The sequence below is a fragment of the Ursus americanus genome, chromosome 8 (assembly GCF_024610735.1).
Source record: "Ursus americanus isolate L20-20 chromosome 8, mUrsAme1.1.p, whole genome shotgun sequence".
NCBI lineage: Eukaryota > Metazoa > Chordata > Mammalia > Carnivora > Ursidae > Ursus > Ursus americanus.
In genome coordinates, this window is record NC_142134.1 from 53,647,570 (window position 1) to 53,671,265 (window position 23,696).

The following is a 23,696-nucleotide window of genomic DNA, read 5'->3' on the forward strand; positions in this document are numbered from 1 at the left end:
ATATTTCTACTCAGCTCCCATCTTTAAAAACTACTGCCCCAGATGGGGAGAGGGGCGGGCTTCCCCTCTCTCAGGCCGCATGTGAGATTTACTACACACACACACACACACACACACACACACAGGGAGCCAGAGATTCTAGCCACTTGCCCCCCTCCAGCCTCCCACCAAGAATCTCTGTGGTCATTTGTCGCTTTAGGAGTTATTTCATATCCCCCAAGCAAAGAAAAGGGGAGAACCACTCAACAGCTCAGGAAAATGGTCATGAGACACTCATATAACTCATGTCTAGTAGAAAAATAATAGCAGTTAACACTTACATAGTATAGAAGACCAAGGATGCGCAAACACGTTGCAGTTTTTCCATCAGACAATGAAATCTGAGCTACGTTTGGAGGTGCCATTGCGCGTCTACTGGGTTATTTACGACCTGGGAGCTGCGGCAGCTCCGGTCAGCGCGCATTAGCGCCAGCAAACGCCCAAAACGAGGAGCTGGCTTCTGTCAATGTACTCACTCTCTTGTCCTCCCGATATGAGGAACTGAATTCTACTCACGTTTTTGGCTGAATTTCTAAAAACATACATGCTCAGCATCTGGCCCCGTTCTTAAAAGTTATATCTGTTTAAAAACAACAGTTGTCAGAGTCCCTATTGTCTTCTTCTTTACGTTCTGCTACTTCAAGGATTTGATTTAAAAAATCTTCCTAAAATGTGCCAAGAATGCTTCATGCCCTGGTCACAAATAGTACTTAGAACAAAACATGTGTCTAAAAAGCTGGTGCATCGAACAGTCAAAAATATTCAGGGTGAGATGTGATTTGAGGTGAATTCAGATTTAGACCCGAGAAGTTTCCTAATTGTGCCAGCGATAAAAAGAAATACAAACCAAATGAAAACACAGACAGATAACAAACCAAAGACATTTCACTAACTAGTTAAAATAGCCTTTGAATGCCAAAAAGCAAAATTGCACTTAGAAAAAAAAAAAAAAACCCAAAAACTCTGATCCATCAGGAGTTGACCAGCAGAGAAAGATTATTAGGATGTGGGGAGAACATACCCAGAGAGGTAAGAGAATGCCTGATAAATGCCAAGGGGCTCTTCTGTCTTATAAATTCCCAAATCCTAATAGCTTTAAAGACTGTAAAGTGCAGCCACATCCCATCCCTGATCCTGTGACAGAAAATTATAAACAGAAAGGGTTACTTACCACAAAGGGGGTTGGAGTTATACCAGAAAAGAGGTACACAGGAATCCCTTGAGTGATAAATGTGGTTGCAGCAAGTCGGGCAAATCTGGAAATGCAGCGTGATGGGGGGAGAAAGGAGAGTAGGATGTCAGGACTGTGGATGATGGGGAAGAAGGAAATGAATGCTCAACTCCTTCTTTAGGCTCATTCATTATATTTCCATTGGCATAGGACACTCAAATTGGAGGAATCTTACAAGTCATCTCGTTCCACCACTTTGTTTTACAGAAATGGGACTAAAGCCAAGAAAAGCCAGACAAGTTGCCCCATGTCAAACAGTCACACAGAAGCTGAGTGAGGCCCGCATCCAAGTTTCTCAATTCCATCTCGGTGGTTCTCAGCCAAGGGCAATTCTGCCCCTCTGGGACATCTGAAATGTCCAAGACGCTTTTGATTGTCACTGGGGATTGGGGTAGGGTGCTACTAGCAGGCTAGAGGCAAGGGATGCTCTTGAACATCCCTCAATGCACACAGCAGGCCCCCAAAAAGAATTATCCAGTGCAGTATGACGTCACATGTCAACAGGGCAGAGGCTGAGAAAGCCTTGTCTAAAGTTCTTACGATTCAATATAAGCCGCAGAGACTGCTCAGACGCTGTCTCATGAAACATAAGGCATACTGGCATATGCATGTGCGTGTGATATATACACAGGGCACAGACACAGCGTGGCTCCATTCAGCCCTTTAAAACAAGACTGAAATCTTTGACACTGACATTTTTCTTAGGGCAAGAACTGGGCATCAAATCTTCTTCAGCCTTGGGGTAAAATATTTTATCACAAAAACTGAGCAGTTTACTTTCAATGAACCACATTATACCATTATAGGATTAAACAAGCAGATATGTACTCATTCTCTTCCCAAATATTTCTTGAGCTCCAGCTTTAGCCAACACTATTCTGGGAGCTGGCTGGGTGCAAAGAGATCTCCGTGTTTTCACAACTTGAGTGTTAAAATTCCTAGGATCCACAGTAATACAAACATGATTTTGACAGTGAAAAAAAAAGCGTCTATATAAGGGAAACTCACAAAAATAATAAAATTCAGCAAAAGCAATTTTAATAAAAACCTGAAGTAAGTCTAAACTGTATTCATTAGAACTGAAGTGACTTCAAACTGATGTCACTTTCACCCTCATGAAATGTTTCTCTTGGGTTCTGGCTGACTTTAAAGGCACTTTCTTGAAAGAAGCAAGGGAGACACTCAACGTATACATGATATATACAAACTAAGTTACAAATCTACACGGGAAAGATCCAATGTGCTCTCTGCATATGCTTGACAGTTACTGTTTATGTGTTTATGTTCCCCACCAGATACTTAAAATCGGAAGATTAAAGAACTAATAAACAGTTCCTTATATAAAATTCTGCAACTGCAATCATTTCTGACTCTTTAAGAAGATTCCATTTACTCACCATGAACGTCTGACCATGTATTGGTTTACTATTTATGCTACTGTCTCTGAACGTCTTGCATTTTGTAGGCGATAGAGGGCGACCCTGAGCTCCACTCCGTCCCATCAAACTCTGAGATCCGAACCATAAACTCACAGAGCAGCTACTTTCCAGAAATGATATGGCTCCAAGGCCAGAGTAAGACATATCCATACCATCATTGACAACGTGAACACATCCTGAAGGATGTGTCAGCCAGAAGCACGAGAGTCAGCCTGAACAGAAGCAACGTCAGAAGCTCCACAGGCAGTTAGCCACGTGTGTGCACTGCGCATGCTCTGGCTGGACGGCGTGACCTGCCCCTGGGGCCAGGAAGCATGCTTATGACCGAATTCTTTTTTTTTTTTTTTTTTAAGATTTTATTTATTTATTTGACAGAGAAAGAAAGAGCACAAGCAGGGGGAGCGGCAGAAGGAGAGGGAGGAGCAGACTCCCCGCTGAGCAAGGAGCCTGAGGTGGGGCTCGATCCCAGGACCCTGGGATCATGACCTGAGTCGAAGGCAGAGGCTTAACCAACTGGGCCACCCAGCCGCCCCACATATGACCTGATTCTAACTGTAAACTCACTAACTGAAAACTGACAAACTGATATTCTGGTTTATACTATGTCTCTCTCTTGTAAATGTAGAGTTATGGTTTCTCTCTTGTTTGTTGACAAAAAAACCCCACATTTTTGAGCCTGCAGCTATAGAGCAAAACTCTTATGGGGGCACTTGGATGGCTCGGTTGGTTGAGTATCAGGTCATGATTTCGGCTCAGGTCATGATCTCAGGGTCCTGAGATCGAGCCCCGTGTGGGGCTCCACGCTCAGCACAGAACCTGCTTGAGGTTCTCTCTCCCCCTCTCTGTCTTTCTCCCCCCACTTGCGCTTTCTCAATAAATAAGTAAGTAAATAAATAAATAAATAAAATCTTAAAAAAAAGGCAAAATCTTAACGTCATTCTGAGTTCAGTCAAGGAGCTGATATAGCATCTATTCTTATGCTCTGGCCATACTCTCTTCCTCAGAGCTGCCTCCTCAGACATTTTTTCCCATCAATGCTTCTCTCTTAGATTAGAAGCTCCTCATGGGCAAAGATTAGGACTCTATGAACTCGGGGTGCCTGGGTGGCTCAGTGGGTTGGGCATCTGCCTTGGGCTCAGGTCATGATCCCAGGGTCCTGGGAATCCCTGCTCAGTGGGAAGTCTGCTTCTCCCTCTGCCTCTGCTGCTTCCCCCTGCTCACGCTCTCTCTCTCACGCTCTCTCTCAAGTAAATAAATTTTTAAAAAAAAGGACTCTATGAACTCATTCTGTGCTGTAAAGGTAATGAGAATTTTCATTAATATTAAATATTTGTATGTTCTTCCAATCTAAGAAACTACGAATACATATACTCTGGAGTGACAGAAAATTCATCATAATAGGGGAAGTGTTCAAGTGAAAAAGAGGATCATGTAACATGATTAAGAGCAGGGGGTGGCAACCTACAACCCATTTGTAAATAAGGTTTTATTGGAACACCACCACGGCCACTCGGTATGTTCGAGCTATGGCTGTGCCGGAGCTGAGTAGTTGTGACAGACTGTACAGCTCATAACGTGTAAGATGTTTACTGTTTATCCTTTAGAAATAAAGTCTGCTGACCACTGGTGTCAGCTTCTTTATGCTAAAACTGTGGCTCCTTCTCTCGCTTCATGATTAGAGCTCAGAGATAAAAGTATGCACTTTATAGGCTGTTGTGAGAATTGAATGAGTAAATACCTAAGGGCCTGCTTCACATCCAGCACTCAAGTAATTGCTGCTATTACTATCATCTTTATCACCATCATCATCACCATCATCATCACCTGCGTCTGCATCATTATCTGCCTGTGTCGACATGAGAGTCCCAGTGGTTTGGGAGTAATACGAGAATGCAGCTGGAGACAGATGTTCAAGAACAGGAAGGAGCTCAGGCGGCTTATGAATGGAGGGCAGAAGAAAAAAAAAAAGACAAATGAAAGAAAGAGAGAGGGAGAAATGTTGCCCCTTTAAAAAATGTTTTTCCTTTAGACAGATCTTAAATTCTCTTCTGTCTGAATAATTTCATTCTTTTAACCCAAACGTAAAACCAGAATTTGTAAAAGTTGCAAATGGAATGTATTCATCGTTTTTATAGGTGAGCAACGTGGCTGACAAATGCACGTGAAGTGATTCAAAATAAAACCACAAAACACACTATAAAAAATGGTTTCTTACGTATCTTTCAGTACCTTTTGCTGTTGCCTCCACTTGGTGGATGAGCTCGGGCGTCAAAGCTAATCACAACACCTCTTTGCTTCAGGTCACTGAATTGCTTTTCCAGGTATCTGCAAAATCCCTAAAAAATATCCCACGGATAATTAAACAAACTGAACAATAAGAAAATAACAGCTTTATTTATTGTCTATCTATATGTACGAGGCACTGTGCTAGACACTTAGTATCTATTATCGGTAACCCCCAGATCAACTTTGCCAAGGAATCCCATTGTACAGATGGGAGAGCTAAGGCCCAGAGGGGCTCGCCCAGACACATGAAGAGCAGAGCCTGGATTCCTGCCTGGGTCCAGTTAGAAGTGGTACAGGGCAGAGGTTAAAAGCACACAGAACCTGTGGGCTCATACTCCACTCTGCCACCCACGAGAGCAAATGACATATCTCTTAATGCCTCAGTTTCCTATTCTGCAAAACAGCAAAACAACAGTACCTACTTCAAAGGGCTGTTTTTAGGATTAAATTAATTGAAACCTGCTGAATGCTGACAATCCAATACCAAGTAGGCACTATTTGTTTGCTGTGAGGAGCATTATTCTTATTACTTTCCTTCAAAGTCTATATCCCTCCCTTCACACGAGTTCTAAAATGTCTGAGGAAAAGGAGGTGTTTCAGACATTTCCGCCTACTTGGTAACATCAGCAGGTCAAAGAAACTTAGTATGTTTTGTAAGTGTTTGGCAGTTATCTGCTCTAAACTTGTTCTACTCGTGATCTTGTTTTCCAGCAGGGCCGAGCTTTCATGGAGGCCTTATCCATCCAATTACATGGCTCAGCCAATTAGACATATAAAAATTATGCAGAGGTTGGGCTATTATCACCTGCTGATGGAACACACAATTCCTGAGTCTCAGTGGGTGCAGTAAATAACTTCACATCCATCGGAAATGTGGAAGATTAGAAAAACAGTCAACTTCGAATTCAGTAAGTTTATATTCCTGGACAAAATAGGTTTTTATTACAGAACAAAGGGAACGCGGGCTGAGTAATAAATAATATTACTTATTTCACTTTGACTGAAGAAAGTCTTTTTTTTTTTTTTGTCCCTGCCCTTAAAGGAAGTCTTTTAAAAAAATAAATACAAGTCTTTCTGTTTGGTAGGGGAGATACTTCACAGCTTTGTTGCCAGAGCAGTGCCAACTGAGAATGCCTTCAATTTTTCTTAGACAAAAATATTGCGTTGGGCAGACCTTCTGAGGTTGAGTGATACAAAGGACATGTGTGCATTGGTTTTGTGGGTTTTCCAGAAGGTACCCAGATGCCTCTAAGCTTCCCCCAGTGACAGCACCCTCTCCCCAGCCCCAGTCAATACCCATGCTGTGGCCCCAGTGATCGAGGGCACAAGAAGCACTCAGTCTTAGCCCAGAATCCTCACACCACCAAACTGCTCTAAAACGCGCTGGGGCTAGCTGAGACTGAGGGCCTGAGAAAATGGCTAAGAGAAGAGGGAATGTTTATTGTAGAGAAAAGACTCAGCGTGCGCTGAGGGAGGTTTACGGAATTGAAATGTTATTACAGGACACATAAAATGAACTTCGTAGGGCTTCAAAAGCTCAAAATATGACAGATTTGGGCTCAGATTCACAAAAACCATTCTTTCCTTTTTTTTTCTGTCTTTTTGTTTAGAGCAGTGGGGAGGGGCAGAGGGAGAGAGAGAATCTTAAGCAGGTTCCACGTCCAGTGCAGAGCCCAATATGAGGCTTGATCTCACAATCCTAAGATCATGACCTGAGCAGATATCAAGAGGTGGATGCTTAACCGACTGAGCCACCCAGGTGCCCTGAAACCATTCTTTAATGAGAACAATCCGAAGATAGAATGGCTATTTCAGAAGACAGCAAGTGCTCCATCATTGATGGGCTGTGGCCTGGTGAAGTAACCTTAGAGGAAATTATAACCTCCATCAATGAAGCAAACAATACAAAAATTTCCCTCCGGTCTCTATCCTGTTTCCCCCCGAAGATAGAATGGCTATTTCAGAAGACAGCAAGTGCTCCATCATTGATGGGCTGTGGCCTGGTGAAGTAACCTTAGAGGAAATTATAACCTCCATCAATGAAGCAAACAATACAAAAATTTCCCTCCGCTCTCTATCCTGTTTCCCACTGTTTCCCACTCCGGTCTCTATCCTGTTTATGACTCACATGTTTATGACTCATATCCATCTGCTTTTTTTTTTTTTTTAAAGATTTTATTTATTCATTTGACAGAGATAGAGACAGCCAGCGAGAGAGGGAACACAAGCAGGGGAAGTGGGAGAGGAAGAAGCAGGCTCCTAGCGGAGGAGCCCGATGTGGGGCTCGATCCCAGAACACCGGGATCACGCCCTGATCTGAAGGCAGATGCTTAACCACTGAGCCACCCAGGCGCCCTATACATCCATCTGCTTCTTAAATCCAAGCAGATGAATTTGGGGCACCATTAGGGTAAGAGTCCACACTGGAGACCAGCAGCAACAGTGCCTAGACCATAGAGAAAGCCAGCACATTCTGCCAGGTGACATCACCCAAAGCTGGGGATGGAAGCCTGGGTGGTTTGTCCTGGGAACCTCTTTCTCTGATTTTTAAACCACTCCTAAGACTTTAAAAATGTACCTGCCAATCTCATAAAATTGTCATAATTCTTAACATCCTTGTCTCCTTTTGTAAGTGTTCCAGTGTAGGCTGGATAATCACTTGAAAGTGGTGGGGGCTACAGAGGAAATTATCACAAGGAATGGCTGGTTGAATCAGCTGACCTTTAAAGGATCTACTCATTTTAGCTTTTAGTTTTGTAGGATTCTTACCTATCACAAGGTCTACTCCCAGAAGAGGCCAATTTCCCTAGGGGAGAAGATGTGTAAGATAGGGCCTAAGACCTTTCTGCAGATCGATTTCATCATATCTACAAACTAGATGTAGATGAATACAGGAGAAAAGGCTCTGGGCTCATCTAGAATCCCTTAGAATCCCCTACCAATTAAGCCTAATAGGAGATGGAACCAACTAGACTTTCCAAAGATAGCCATGTGAATATATCCCGTTCCCTGTGCTCCTCTAACGGGACTGACATTCCTCCACTGAGGAGTGGGGGTCTATGAGCCCTCTCCTTGAACAGGAACGACCTTCATGAGTCACTGTTAACAAACAGAATATGATGGAAGCAAACGAATTTGTGTGACTTTCTAGGCTAGGTCATAAACGTCAACAGAGCTGCCACCTGTGCACGCTCTCTCTAGCTGCTCTCACTGGCTGCTCTCCGAGCCACGTTGTATAAAGCCCGGGCCACATGGAGCTAAGATCGCAGCCAAAAGTCAGCAGTAACTGCAGACACGAGGGTGAACGAGCTCTCAGTGATTCCGGCCTCTAAGCTGGCTCAGGTGATGCCAAGTCCCACAGGGGTGAGCTGACCCCACTGAACTCACGTATAGCTTTGTAAGCAAAATAAATGTGGTTATTTAAAACTACTATGTTTTGGGCGATGTGTTATACAGCCCTAGCACCTGGAACAGAGGGTGACCTCACCCAGTGGCACAATTCCATGCTATCCATAAACTAGGACAGGATTCCCAGGCTCACTCCACTCTGAGCCTTCCCTCCAAAAAGAGCTCAGGGAGCCCTATTGCTAAACAGGAATTTGGAGCCAGCATTTCCATGGCAACCCCATACCCTTATGCAACACTTCCTTATTAGGGTTTCCCTAGAACATGCCCAAGTCTGTCTTTTATGCTGGGAGCTACATGTAAGGTACACATAATCATCATTAGTCAATTTTTCTAGACCTTTTTTCCCCTCAGAATTAAAGTCGTCTTCATTTTTAACAAGTCTAAGTAGCTGAAGAAACAGAAGAATCTATTCTTCATTTCCTTCATAAACAAAACTCCAGATCCTCCGTGGCAGAGAAGTTTCACCTCTATTCCTAAAAGTTGGGTGTAGACTCTGACAGTAACATGTACAAATGAAGGCAAAGGAACTCAGCGGTCATTTCCATCTGTACTATCAATTACAATGAAACAGAATCAGCTTCTGGTTACTCTGGCAGTTAGAAGAGCTTTTCAAGGCTTGCATCAGTACCACCACTGCAAAATTATAAGACCGTAAAAGCCGTCAGCTTAGCTGGTGGGTTTGCACTGGAATGAAAGTTCCATGAGGGAATCTGTCTGTTTTAGTCATTGTCGTATCTTCAAAGCCTGGCACTTGGTAGACATTCAATAAATCTCTGTAGGAAGAAAGGAAGGGAGGAAGGAAGGGAGTGAGGGTAGGAGGGAGGGAGGGAGGAAGGAAGGAAGGAAGGAAGGGAGAGAGGGAGGAAGGAAGAGGAAAGAAAGAAAGAAAGAAAGAAAGAAAGAAAGAAAGAAAGAAAGAAAGAAAGAAAGAAAGAAAGAGAAAGAAAAAGAAAGAAAAGCAGGCTGTATGAATTTTGAAACAAGTACCCTTTAACCAACTGCACAAGCCTTACTGTACCAAGTAGACGTGTGACTCCCTGTGCCTTGGCAAACCCACAAGACCTGGCCATAATTAAAACAATATAGGTCCCTCAAATACAAAAGGAGCCCGGGGTTATACTAATTAGACAAGGAGGCCATTAGATGGAGGAGGCTTTAATGCCTTGGTAGCCTATAGAAGCAAACCCAAACCCAAGCCTGTAAATGCTTGAAGGTTAAGAAATTAAAACCTAAGGAGAGCCAATTACTAAGAGCCAGAGAGACTCCCAAAAAAGGCAGCCGCATGAGCTATAATCGATCTATTAATTTCCTCGCTCTGCTTCTGCTCATCGGTAAGTTCCTCCCAGCGCCTGCCAGTGGGGTGCTCCAGCTTGGGACTGCCCGATTCAACAGGTTTTTGCTCAACTAAACACTTAAAATTGCTAACATGCCTCAGTTTATCCTTTATCGCTGGGAGTGTGTTAAGAATACCCAAGAAATATAAAAATGTGGTACCTGTGTAGTCTGGATGATGGTCAAGTCATTCATATGAGAAGTTCCCGTTCCCATAGCAGCTCGAAGGCCAGCTGTCCCAAACTCCATTCGAGAACCCAAACATTTCTGTAGTTCTTCTTCATTACCGTCCGCAATCAGCTGTTTCACTGACTCCAAAGTTAAAGGATTCTGCGAAACAGGAACGTATACAACAGATACAGTTAGCTGAATAACAGAATAAAACATCTGAAATATTAAAAAAAGACCCACAATAATTTAACCTACGGGGGAAAATGTATGTATTGGAAAAGTCCTATACAAATGGCTTTTCAGTTTTCTGATGACATTGAAATTCAAAATATGAGGTAAGGTTTTTGTTTGTTTGTTTTGTATTGAAGTACAGTTGAGACACATTATACTAGTTTCAGGTGATTCAATTTTTTAATTATAATCTGTGATATTGTGATACAATATGAAATACGTATTTCGTTTTTGTCCCTGGCTCCTGGACTAGAGCTTCTAACAAAAACCGTTGGGAATTTCCAGAGTGGTAGGGGTAAGAACAACTTTTGTTATTCATAATAAACCCCTTTCAGCCAAACCTGAGTTTATGCCCAGGGAGTGACCTGGTTGCCAGGAAAATCAACTAGTGATTAGAGGGCTGGAGGCTGGGTTCCCTCACCAGTGGCCAATGACTCAATCCTGCCCTAGGGAGCAGAACCTCCCCCAAAACCCTCAACAACTGGGGTCAGAGACCTTCTGAGCTGGTGAACACTTGGGCTGCTGGGAGAGCATGGAAACTCTGCACCCCTTCCCACACACCTTGCCCTACGCAGCTCTTTCACTTGCTGTTCCTGAGCTGTGTCCTTTATAAGAAAACTGGGGATCTTAAGTAAAATGCTTCCCTGAGCTTGGTAAGCCGTTCTAGCAAATTATCAACCCTGAGAAGGGGGTCATGGTGTATCACTGGCCGGTCAGAAGAACAGGTGACAACCTGGGGCTTTTGACTGGCATCTCAGGTGGGGGTGGTTCTGTGGGCCCGAGCCCCTTAGCTGAGGGCAGTGTCCGTGCTGACTCCGGGTAGTGAGTGTCAGAATTGAGGGAAACTGTCAGATGCCCAGTCGGTATCCACAGAGAACTGGAAAATAACTCGGTGTGGAAAACCCATACCTTTGGTGTCAGAAGTGCTGTGACTAGAAGGAAGTAGTTTTCTCCTTTATAATGTGTAATTTTCTTTCCCACCAAGGCAAGTGCTTTTGGAGAAATGGAATGAATACATAGGTTTTGGGGTCTAACACCCAGCATGGAACGTCAGCCATACCATCACCTACCGACTGGATGCACTTGGGTAGACTATTTAGCTTCCTGAAGTCTCAGTTTCCTCATCCATAAAATGGGAACAGTCTGGAACCTCCTTCACAAGGTGGTTCTGAAGTGGTTTGCATTAAATTCATGTAAAACATCCTTCTCCGCCTGGCACTTTGTTGTAATCAAATGTTCGTTGTCTTCCCTAGTATCTTTAAATTTTCCCACAGAGTTATGAGATTATACAATGTAAATCAAAACCTAACTATTGTAGTGTCTTCTAATTGGTACAATTCTTTCACACATCGGGTCAAGTATGAAACTTGCAATGACCGCAAGAAGCAGACAAGTAACAGAAACCCCAATTTACCTCAGAGATCCAGTGACTTGCTTAAACATTAATCTAGTGTTTTCTCTATTACATTAGCTATTTCACATAGACACTCGTATGAATCATTTAAGCTCATTTTACATTGCCCAATTTTCTTTGCACAAGAGTTGCAGAAAATGTTAAGAATGGAGGAAAATGACAATCACATTCATTCCACATCAGGCTTTTAAATGAAGAGTTCAGAGGAACCAGAGAGTAAGCCCTTTATCTTACAGTCACCATCCAACTACTGAACGTGCAGCCAAGATATGCCACGTAAGTAAACTCTGAAATGCTACTGCAATAAAACCTGGGCTTTCTGGAAGTAAGCCCACATTTCCAGACTGTTCCACCTTGGAGTCAGGTAAAACCCCACCTTTTGGGTTAAAAGCAATAACCACTGATCAGAGTGCAATCTGACTGATCAGATGGTCAGGTGCCCTCAAGGAAGGGTTTCGATCTGGAACACAAAAGAGGTTTAATAAACATTTGCTGAGTGAAAGAGGAAACACAGACTTCAAGGTCACACCCAATATCTGGTGAGTCTCCCGTACATGGGGTAGACGTGGAAAATGCCAATTGGCCTTTGATAGCCATTAAATAGACCAAATAGCCTGAGAGAAACCAAAGGAGAAAGATTAGAATTGCAAAGTCAGGAGTACAGCAGAGATCAGAATCAGCCATGAGAATGACGGAAGCTGACAGCAGAGACAGTGGGGATGAAGGCACAGTGGGAACACAGAAGGCACCTGCCTTGCTCCCCCCTACCCCCCACCGAGGGGTGGGGTCAGACCAGACGGCTGCAGTACTTTGGCTGGCAGGATGTTCCCCACTTGGCCTCTGTCTCAAAACAAGGAAGACAGGAAAGAGCAAGAGGAGTGGTAGAAATAAAAAATAAAAAGGAGGGGTGCCTGGGTGGCTCAGTCAGTTGAGTGTCCGACTTGATTTCCGCTCCGTTCATGATCTCGGGGTCCTGGGATCAGGTACCGCAACAGGCTCTGTGTTCAGTGCGGAGTCTGCTTGGGATTCTCTTTCTCCCTCTCCCTCTGTCCCTCCCCCTGCTTGTGCTCTCTCTCTCTCTCTAAAATAAATAAATAAGATCTTTAAAAAAATAAAAAGGATAATATCCCTTCATCTATACCCAGGAAGGTACTCTCTCTCCATATACAGATACAACATTTTGTGGAAATTAGATTTTTATTTCTTCAAAGGAAAAGTTTCATTGAAAAACACATTATCAATTATGACCTTAAAAGGATTCTAGGGGCCCCTGGGTGGCTCAGTCATTTAAGCGCCTGACTTGATTTCAGCTCAGGTCATGATCTCAGGGTTGTGAGGTCAAGTCCCACACTGGGCTTGGCGCTGGGCGTGGAGCCTGCTTAAGATTGTTTCTTCCTCTCCCCCTGCCCCTTCCCTCCTCTAAAAAAAAAAAAAAAAGATTCTACCCACTTCAAGTTACTAATTATCAGAAATGGAAACATTTTCCTTCCCTAAAGAATTACGACTGTCTTCCCAGGAAAAGAAAAACCACCCAAGGAGTTGCCAGTAGCATCCCCTGTGGGACTTTTCCCCATTTCTCACTCAGAGGCCAGCGGTGAAGAGGAAGAACTGGCCCCCGCTGACAGAGCTTGCAATCTCCCTTCCCTCACTCTGCAAGTACCAGCTGTGTCAGGCCCTCACCGAGGAAGTTAATGAGGAAGAGGACAGGAAACTGCTATTTAACTTGTCTGGGCCCAGAGCAAAATGAAAATGTGGGACTCCTTGTTCAACAAGTCTAAAGAATTCCAAGACAGGGCAGCAGAGGATTAAATCAAGTGCTGGGCCCTCCTGGAACAGGGGCTGTGCCACCCAACACACATCCAGCCTTTGAAGTCAGCCCTGGGGCCAGACATAAAACAAATACACAAGGGGCGCCTGGGTGGCACAGCGGTTAAGCGTCTGCCTTCGGCTCAGGACCTGATCTCGGCATTCTGGGATCGAGCCCCACATCAGGCTCCTCCGCTATGAGCCTGCTTCTTCCTCTCCCACTCCCCCTGCTTGTGTTCCCTCTCTCGCTGGCTGTCTCTATCTCTGTCAAATACATAAATAAAACCTTAAAAAAAAAAACAACAAAAAACAAATACACAAATACAAAGGTTTTGTTCTGTTTGGTTTTGTTTTTGACCAATCTAGAGATAGTATTAGGGAGACATAATTTACCACTGGTTGTCAGGGAAGGCCTGTCTACATAAAACACATTTAAGTTCAGACCCAAAACAGGAGTAACAGCACCAGAAACAAGTTCAGCAGTAGAGCCAAGGGACATTCTGGGAAAACAAACGGCATGCCCCAAGGAGCAAGTAGGAGAGTTAGACAAGAGAGGGGGTGCTGTCTGGAGTGAGGTCCCTGATTCTCTCTTTGCTCTAGCACCTAAGAGACTGAACAGGGGAAAAGTTAGCGGTGCTGTGTTGAAGGAGTCCCCTTCTATCTTTCCAGCAAAGCCAGAGACGGGAAGAAGATGTCTGAAGCCAGGAGGGCCCAATCAGGAGGACCCATGTTCACAACCGAGCACCTGGGACAGGTGGATGGGAATACTGCCCTGCCAAGTTCCCAGGAGCAGAAGGCATAGGAAAGACGGAAGGATTCTGCGGCTGGGGCTCTGGAGATGCACAGCACCTGCGGAAGGATGGCGGAGCCAGCCGTCTGAGTGACCGGAACGCGCGCACGCCCCCATTGGATATGACCCCTGGGTCCCGCCAAGTCGAGATCAGCTCCGGCTCGCTCTCTCACTCCCCAACTTGCAGACCCAGACGGCCAGATGGCTGGATTTGTCCCGGGACAACTTTTCCCGAGCAAGCTTTGGATCTCCCACATGCAGGCCAAACGCAAAGGAGGCCTGGCCACCCCTGCTTCCTCCTCCTCCGTCTTCCCGGGTTTGATGAGAAAAACAACTTTGTTTTTCTGAGTTGCTGCCAAGCCATTTTACAACCTCATAACCCTGCTCACACCCAGAGGGATTCCCGCCCTAAGTTCTCGCTTTGCTTTTCCCGGGGCCTTTTAAATAACCACTTAGAGTTCAGTACAGAGAAAAGTTAGCGACCGCCCCCAAACCACCTTACATTGGGCGCTTGCTACCCTGCTCTCTCTGTGGCTCCCGGATGACCTGGGGCTGAGGGCTAACCTTGCCGAGGCCTCTGCACCCCCTCCCCACTCTTGGATCCGTAATACAGCTTGTGACTCTACTTCCTCCGTGTGGATGTACTGAAACTGCGCCTAGCATCAAATTGCCCGGTGCCCACTTCCCCAAAGCCGGAGCCCGGCTGCCGAGGAGGCGAGCTGTGGCCTGGCGGGGGTGGCTCGTGTTTCCCCATCCAGCGGCTTGTAATCTGCGTATTCGCAAATTCAGTACAGCAGCTCCGGTTTTCCGCGGGCCGTGTGCCCGGCGGGTGCGAGCGGCGGGAGGGAAGGAAGCACAGGCATCCGCACTCAACGCAGGAAAGGCGGGGGGGGGGGGAGGGATGCCTGCGGGGTGCAGAGGATCCCACGCCTCCCCGAGACGCTCCCACTCCGTGTAGCCCCTCACCTTGTCCCACCGCAGCCACCGCTCCGTCTCCTGGTCCAGCCGGGCGTCCATGCCTGTGGTTCCCGGAGTGGCAGTCGCCGCTGCTGCCGCCGCTGCTGCCATCCCTGCGCTGCCAGCAGCCAAGTTGGGGAGGCCGTGGGACTGCCCTTCCGGCCCGGCAGAAAGAGGTGGAGGCGGGGCTTGTGGACAGGAGGGGGCGGGGCGGAGGCAGGAGGAGGCGGGGCGGGGAGAACTGGCCCTGGGAAGGCGGTGTCTAGGAGGAAAGTGACGAGCTCCGCCTCCTTGCCGTTTACCCGAGCGCCTGTAGGGGGACGGAGGGCTGGGTCAGTGGAGGGGGAGGGGAAGGAGGAAGAGGGCTGGGGCAGTGGAGGAGGGGCAGGAGGTGGGCCCGGGTAGTGGAGCTGAGCAGTGTGCTGCTAAGAAAATCTTTACCACCCTCTCTGAAAGGTTCCGAAGTTACCTCCATCCACATAGCAGCTATTCATTGATTTCCTACTGTGTGCCGGGCACTTTGTCAGCGCTGGGGCCAAGGATGAGTAAACTCAGGAGCCTAAAAATTATGTAGAAATTCTGAGGGTCACGAATAACTGAGAAAAATCTTGGAAAAGAACAAAATGGGAGGATTAAATAAATAGACGGTGGAACAGAATGGAGATCCTGGAAACACCTTATTTCAGAGGTGGCAGAGTAGAGCAGAGTGAAGTGACTTTTTTTCGATTTTTGGTGGTGGGTCAACTGGATATCCAGGTAGCAAAAAAGAGAAAAGAAACTTGAGCCCCTACCTCATATCACATACAAATAAGCATTCCAGGTCAATTGTAGATCTAAGTGAAAGATGGAATGAAAATTCTAGAAAGTAAGGTAGGAGTGCATCCTCATGATCTTGGGATCACTAAACCATAAAGAAGGTGCATGCAGTGAGCATAAAAAGGTGTGTGCAAGAACGTTTCTAGCAGCACTGTCTGCAATGTCCCCAAATTGGAAATGCCTTTATGTCCATCAACAATACAATGGCTAATACTGTGGTATGTTCATGCAATGATGTAAATAAAGTATGGTATACTCATACAGCAATGAACATGATTGTTATACACAACATGGATAAATCTTACGAACATTAGGTTGTGGGAAAGAAGCCAGACCTTCCCTCCCATCCCCATACCCCCAAATACTGCACCATTCCATAAATATGACATTCTAGAATAGGTAAAACTATAGGGAAAGAAAACAGATCAGTGGGGTCCAAGACCTGGGGATGTAGAGAGGGACCGATTACAAAGGATTCTAGGGAATTTGGGGGGTGAGGGAACTGTTCTGTATCTTGATTGAGGTGTGATAAAACACTGTGTTTAAGAAAAATCGTTCAACTGCATACTCTGAAAGATAAATTTCACTGTACATAAATCCACAGTACATATCTCAATTTTTAAGTCTTAAGATTTAAAACTTTAAAAAGGAGGCAAGACTAATCTATGGATGTCAGGAGAATCATTACTTTGGAAAGGAGGACATTACTTTCTGGGATGCTGGGACTGTTTTATTGACCCGTGTCATGGGTGCCCAAGTGTGCTCATTGTATAATGATTCACTGGGCTGCACTTATGAATTGTACGTTTTCTATGTGTTCTATTCTAATTTTAAAAAAGAAAACAGGGGTACCTGGGTGGCTCAGTCGGTTGAGTCTGACTCTTGATTTCGGCTCAGGTCACATCTCAGGGTCAGGAGATTGAGCTCTGGGTGGGGCTTGCACTCAGCCAGGGGTGTGGGAGGGGTCTGCTTGGGATGCTCCCTTTCCCTCCGCCTCTCCCCCTGCTTGCACATGCACTTTCTTGCTCTAAAAAATAAATAAATAGGGGCACCTGGGTGGCACAGTCGTTAAGCGTCTGCCTTCGGCTCAGGGCGTGATCCCGGGGTTCTGGGATGGAGCCCCGCATCAGGCTCCTCCGCTAGGAGCCTGTTTCTTCCTCTCCCACTCCCCCTGCTTGTGTTCCCTCTCTTGCTGGCTGTCTCTGTCAAATAAATAAAATAAAATCTTTAAAAAAATAAATAAAAAATTTAAAAAATTAAAAAATTAAATCTTAAATAAAAAAGAGAGAGAACAATATATATCCAGCATTTGTTATATCTGTTTATAGAGGCAAATTAATCATAAAATGACACCAGTTGTAATTACAGACTGATAAAAACATTAGAAGGGAAGCAAGGAGATTCCACGAGAGTGCTCATTAGGGGGCTGTCCTAGTCTGAAAAGCTTCCCTTCACATTCAAAGCTTATGTGGAGACACGAGGGAAAGAGACAGTTAATGTTGCAGGAGGCAGCCTAGAAAACGGTTTCCAGAAAGACAGACTCCTCCAAGTGTGGTCCTTCTCCTGAACCAAAAGTCCTGAGAGATTAGAGCACAGGCAAGAAGAAGCAATGAAGGATGGGCAGGCTCAGTCTCCCCATCTGTCAGGTTGTCAGCAGATCAGCCCCACTCGGGACTGTTTCATTCTCTCAACCAGACCAACCTTCTATGCAATCGTGCCAGGACAGAAATTGCAGGACCCAGAAAGTCAGAGACCAGGCAGGTCTCACTTGCCCTTTGTTTCCCCTCTCACATGCCAGAACTCTCCCAGACCAGTCTGGGCTTCCAGCTTCTGCCAGATAGCGGTGGATGGGGTGGAGAGGTGGTGGGGTTCTGGACCTCAGGTCCTTTCACTTCCTCCATGATGAGAATGACTGCAGGTGAGTCTCTGCCCAGTTCGAAGATGTGGGGAGTTGGGTGGTCAGGGGATACGTTGACACTTCATTATTTTCCTCAGCACGGAATTATGGGTCCACGTATCATTCAGTCAGTACTATTTTAACCTCTATTTGGGACACCAAGGGGGCAGTTTTCTCAAAATTCAACATTCAGGGAAAGAAAGCAATAGGATTTTTAAGCTGAGAGGAATTTTTAACAAGGAAGTTGCCAAATTGTAAATAAATTCTCCTCCCTTAACCTGCAAAGGGCACCAAGGTCCAGGGTACTGTGCCGAAGACAATGAACATGGTCTCACGGCAATATTCCCATCTGCTGCCCATGCCAAGTAGAAAACAGTCTAAGGTTGCATCAGGGGGTCTCTCTGTGTGGGGAACTTTCCCAGGGTCTCTTGTAACTAAGAGACATGCCCTGGGAATCTCTCTGGTTCTGCTAATGATGCTGCAGTGACCTGAAGCAGCTGATCCCACACATGACCCCAAACCACATCCCACGTCTGTGGAAGCCTGTGGAGAATATGGGAGCAGGAAGAGTTCTTTGGGGACAGTTTGGACCTCTTTGTTTTGTTTTTAAGATTTTATCTATTTATCTGAGAGAAAGAGACAGAGATAGCAAGGGAGAGCATGAGTGGGGAGGAGAGGGAGAAAAAGACTCCCGCTGAAGAGGGAGCTCTACGCGGGGCTGGATCCCAAGACCCTGGGATCATGACCTGAGCTGAAGGCAGATACTTAACCAACTGAGCCACCCAGGTGGCTCTGGACCTCCTTGTTTTGCAGACGAGGGAACAGGGACACAAAATGTAAGAGTCCTTCTCCAAGACACGCAGCTGGTCAGTGACAGTGCCAGGATTCTCCTGCCCGGTCTCCTGACTTTCTAATCCAATGTTCGGTCTCCCGTTCTCTCAGCCCATTCCTACGCATTGTCCATAGAAGGAAGTTTCATGAACTCTGGTAACCTGTTTCCATGCGATAGGTGCCAGCTGTGGTTGAAAAACAAATATTAACCATCGCTGGCATCAGTAATGTTGGGTGTTGCTCAAAATAATTCCATTTGTTTGTCCGGCTCCTCTGCTGCCTAAGAACTGTTCCACACGTGGGTGTCCCATTTTCCTTGGAAGCTTTCCCAACTTCCCCAGGCACCTTGGTTCTACCAGTTCCTTTCTATCTAGCCCAGGAATAGTTATTCTAAAACTTTTTATTTGGGAAGTTTTAAATATTTCCTAAATTGATCCCCATGGAACTATCACCCAGGCCAACATTGATCATCCTTGGCCAATCTTGTTCCATGTATCCACTTCTCCCTCCTGTATACTTTGAAGAAGATTCCAGACATCTTGTCATTTCATCTATAAATATTCTAGCGTGTATCTCTAAAAGGTAAGAACACATTAAAATAACCTCAAAACCATTATCTCACCCAAACTTTTTAAAGTTAAAAAGTTCTTAGTATCATTAAATGTCCACTTAGTGTTCGAATTTTCATATATCTAGTAAGAGTCTTCATTTTTTGTTTGTTTGTTCACAGTTTGCTTGAATCAGGCGCCAGAATATCTTACCATTGGTTGATAAGTCTTTTATATCTCTCTTAATCTGTAGGTTCTGCCTCAATTTCCTTGCAATTTATTTGTTGAAGAAACCAGGTTATCTGACCTGTTGGGTTTCCTGCAATCTGGCTTTTGCTGACTGGAGTCTCTGGCACATTCCTCTGTCTTCTGCATTTCCTGTAAGTTAATTTCATTATAATCTACTCCTCACAATCTCTTCCTCACTTGACTGTGTGAGCTCCTTGAGGTGTTTTACTTATCTTTGCCTGTGAAGAGCCTACCACTGTACGTGTCCGATAAACAGGTGAAGGAATGAATGAAGACAGGAGGTTGTGTGTTCTTTTCGATTAGGAAAAGGGAAGGTACCAGAGTCAGGACTGGATCTTGTTTCTACCCTGTGTTCTGCAGGGGACCCTGGAAAAGCCACTTAGCCCGTCTTGGCCTCCGTTCCTCATTTCTAAAATGAAGCAATAATAGTGTCCACCTCATTGGGGTGATGTGGGTCTTAAATGAGGAAATACATGTAAAACACTTGGCGTAGTGCCTAGCCTAGGGTAAGCCCTCAATAAATGTTAGCTATTGTTATGAAAATACTGCTACATAGAAATTCTGTATTAGTCACCATAGGCTAGGTCAAGCTGAAGTAAGAAATTAATCCCTAAATCTCAGGACTTAGTGAAAGAAAGATTTTGTTTTTTCGTGCTCATGTTACATGTCCGGGGTAAGTTGGTGGCCAGTATACTCCGCACAGTCCCTCGGGGATCAGGATGCTTTCATCTTGTGGTTCTTCCACTCAATATGTGGCCTCTGTAATCACCGTGGAAGACAAGAGAAAAGTGTAGAGGTCACCCAGTGCCTTTTAAATGCTTCCGTCTGGTTGTGGCCCATATCACTCCCATTCACATTTCATTAGCTAAAACTCATCATATGAACCCACTTAATTGCAAGAGTGTTGGGAAGTATAGACCACCCATGTGCCCAGGAAGGAGAAGAGAATTGGATAGGAATGAGCCTTCATAGTCACTTCCATATACTCTGTGTTGTCTGAGATTCACTGTTAGAAAGATTGCAAATTCAGCGGTTCTGGTACATTTCCAACAAGCAAGGAGTAATTCTTAGATACCACTCAGTTGAAATTTAGAACAAATCACTTGATAGAATAATCTGTTTTCCTCCATGCAATACCGTGATGCTTTGTGGTAGAGATCAGAACATGGCCCTCTCCTGTTTTTAATCCTTCCATGGCTTCATAAGGTACTTACCATAAAAAATATCTTTCACCATGGGCTTCAAAGTTCTACTGAATCTGTCTCTGACCCTATTTCCTGCCACTTGTTTCACTGACTGTTCTCTGGGCTGATCCTCGATCATGTCACGCAGGGGCTGGTCTGACGCCTGTGTTTGTATTGTTCTCCCCCAGATATCTTGATGACAGCGCCCACATCTAAGTCAGGTCTCTGCTCAAATATCACCTCATTGGAAAGACTGTTCTCTGGAAAGTGCTGGTAAATGTTTAACTAGCTCTCTGGTTTTCATTATTTGCCAATTTCCATGGTGTAAATATAACCACCATGGCTGATTCCAAGCTACCAATGTCACCTCATTCAACACGGAGTTGGGAAGACATGCGCAGTAGAACACTGTTACGTGAAATTTCCAACATGCAGATTTCACAGATGTAAATAAAGAGCAGAGACGGTAGCAACAAGTAGAAAAATAAATATAAATGGTGAGTGTTGCATATTTATTACCCTTGCTTTTATTTTAATGTTTACTCATAAGGTTATATAATTTAATTTATAATAATGACTGTTTAACATCTGACTAGCAAAATTCCTAAAAATGTAGTAGTCAGCTCTGATGAAAGTGTTGTGAGCTGTCGCCAACACACCATTGCCTCTCCTAAAATGGGAACTTCACCACCACCCTCTCATACTACTTTATTTTTCTTCAAAGTGTGTATCAGTACTTGCCATCCTATTATAAATTGGATTTTAATATTGTCTGTCTACCCTGCTATGATGTAAATCCTTTTTGGTCTGAGTCCCCAGCACATAGAACAGTGCTTGGTTTATAATAGATGTTCAGTAAGTCTTTGTGGAAAAATGAACCCTTGGGTCCCCTTATATTCATGAAGAAAAAGCACGATGGAATGTAATAGTAATATAAAATACACCTATACAAATCTTTTTTCTAAAATAAGCTAGCATTTCTGAATTTAACCAAGAAAAATGAAATGCTTGGCACTATTCTCTAGTGCCCCAATTTCAAGAGTGATGAAAGAATGAATAATAATGTGTCAGTGGGGGCGCCTGGGGGGCTCAGTCCATTAAGCTTCTGCCTTCAGCTCAGGTCATGATCCCAAGGTCCTGGGATCCAGCCCGGCATTGGGCTCCCTGCTCAGCGGGGAGTCTGCTTCTCCCTCTGCCACTCCCCGTGCTTATGCTCTCTCCCTCTTTGTCAAATAAAATCTTTAAAAAAACCAATGTGGGGCGCCTGGGTGGCACAGCGGTTAAGCGTCTGCCTTCGGCTCAGGGCGTGATCCCGGCGTTATGGGATCGAGCCCCACATCAGGCTCCTCCGCTATGAGCCTGCTTCTTCCTCTCCCACTCCCCCTGCTTGTGTTCCCTCTCTCGCTGGCTGTCTCTATCTCTGTCAAATAAATAAATAAAATCTTTAAAAAAAAAATAAAAAAAAATAAAAAAATAAAAAAACCAATGTGTCAGTAGACTTTATCAGTATATTCATTACTGGCCATAAACCCAAACTACACCAACAGCAATTTTTTCTGCAGACCGGCTGGAGTTCGATGGTCTTTGCCTGTGAAAAGATTTAAATATCTATTATTTATGCCTATTTTCATTAAGCAAATTCATGAAATTGCTTAGTTTTCTCTCCTTACTTATTTTAATAATTCTTTGAGCTTGAATTCCTACTAGGCCTTCTGATCATTAGAAATTTAACACCAGGCCTGGTTTGTGTTCCCTTACCCCAGCCCCTGCTTTCAAAATTTCCACATCTCTTTTTCCTTCTCATGGTGTCCAGTCTAGCACACCGTCCCCCACCCCTCACCCCCAACCTGTCACAACTAGATAGATCTCAGGGAAAGAGTCATTCATTCCCTGAACTCCTGTGTATCTTGGTTTCTGCTTTGGTCAGATAAAGATGCGCCCTGATCACATTGTCAGAGTATGTGAGGGTGATACTCTCTAGGAGGTCTGAAAATTCAACACCCTTTAAACACGAACACTAAAGCGTTAGTGTATTCATCTCAGCTTGGGACTAGGCCTTATACTAAAAAATGCTTTCCTTCAAAGTGTTGAATTTAAGAGACTTAGTAGGAAGGGAATTTTTTTTTCTTTTTCTCTTTCTTTTTTCCTTTTTCTGAGCACCACGTAATTCCTGGTGTTTCTGAGACATCACTGTTTTGTCAACTGAATATGGAGCCTTACTTCTGAAGACAGAACCCAGAGGACCTGCGGTTTCTGTTTGGGTAGCCACTGGGTAAATGATTAGGCCCTGGAGGAAGCTGGCTGATACACTGCGTTTTGCTTTTTCATCCAAATTATTGTGATTTGCTATCTTCTCAGCTCAGTCTATTAATCCTACCTGCATTAAAGTGGAATTTAGTTGGTACTTCTTGAACTGGACAGTATTAGAAAGGAGTCCAAAAGCATACGGCTAAAAGGAGTACTGGTCCCCAATAAAACGATGTTGCGAGGATAACTGACAAATCATAAGTGAAGGGGGATAATCCAGCCTTGAACCCTTTAAAGTACCGTCGTGTTTAACTCAAGAAAAAACACTAAACCTGTAAACTTTCCCATACTCATCACTGTTCAACTTTCCTCAAATCCCATTTTCTTGCTTCAATGATTTAAGCGCCCCCCCTTTTCTACCTGTACAGATTATATTATTGTTTTTGATGACTCATGCATCATCCCCTTGCTTATCAGAGGATTGTACATCCATCCTTTACTATGCGACATGCAGGGACTTCCTGTTGGAGGAGAAACTTCCCCTCCCCATCCATGCTGGCCTTGGCCGTGTGACTTGCTTTGCTCAGTAGAATGTGAGGACATGAGACAAGGGTCACATGTGAACAAAAATTGGAACAGACACCACATTTTCAGGCACTTCTCCTTCCCTCTGTCACCAAGCAGCACATCCCAGATGGTGCCTCTCCTCAGCTTCCATCGGGGGATGAGAAGTCACAAGCAATGGGGCCAAGAGAGACATATTTGCTATTGTAAACCATGAGGGGTTTATGGGATCATTCACCCATCCTGGAGTGGCCTT

At 44.7% G+C, this 23,696-nt stretch overlaps 1 protein-coding gene across 1 annotated transcript in view; it reads right to left on the reverse strand.

Annotated features, from left to right (window-relative positions):
- PGM2 (phosphoglucomutase 2) overlaps positions 1 to 15,280 on the reverse strand; it is a 33,131-nt gene extending 17,851 nt beyond the window's left edge. The window contains exons 1-4 of the mRNA XM_045816368.2: positions 15,114 to 15,280; positions 9,898 to 10,065; positions 4,939 to 5,045; positions 1,211 to 1,295 (exon numbers count right to left, since the gene is read on the reverse strand). Of these exons, the coding sequence (XP_045672324.1) occupies positions 1,211 to 1,295; positions 4,939 to 5,045; positions 9,898 to 10,065; positions 15,114 to 15,215 (462 nt within the window). The 5' untranslated portion in view covers positions 15,216 to 15,280. The remainder of the gene's footprint in view (positions 1 to 1,210; positions 1,296 to 4,938; positions 5,046 to 9,897; positions 10,066 to 15,113) is intronic.
- Between the last annotated feature and the right edge of the window lie 8,416 nt (positions 15,281 to 23,696).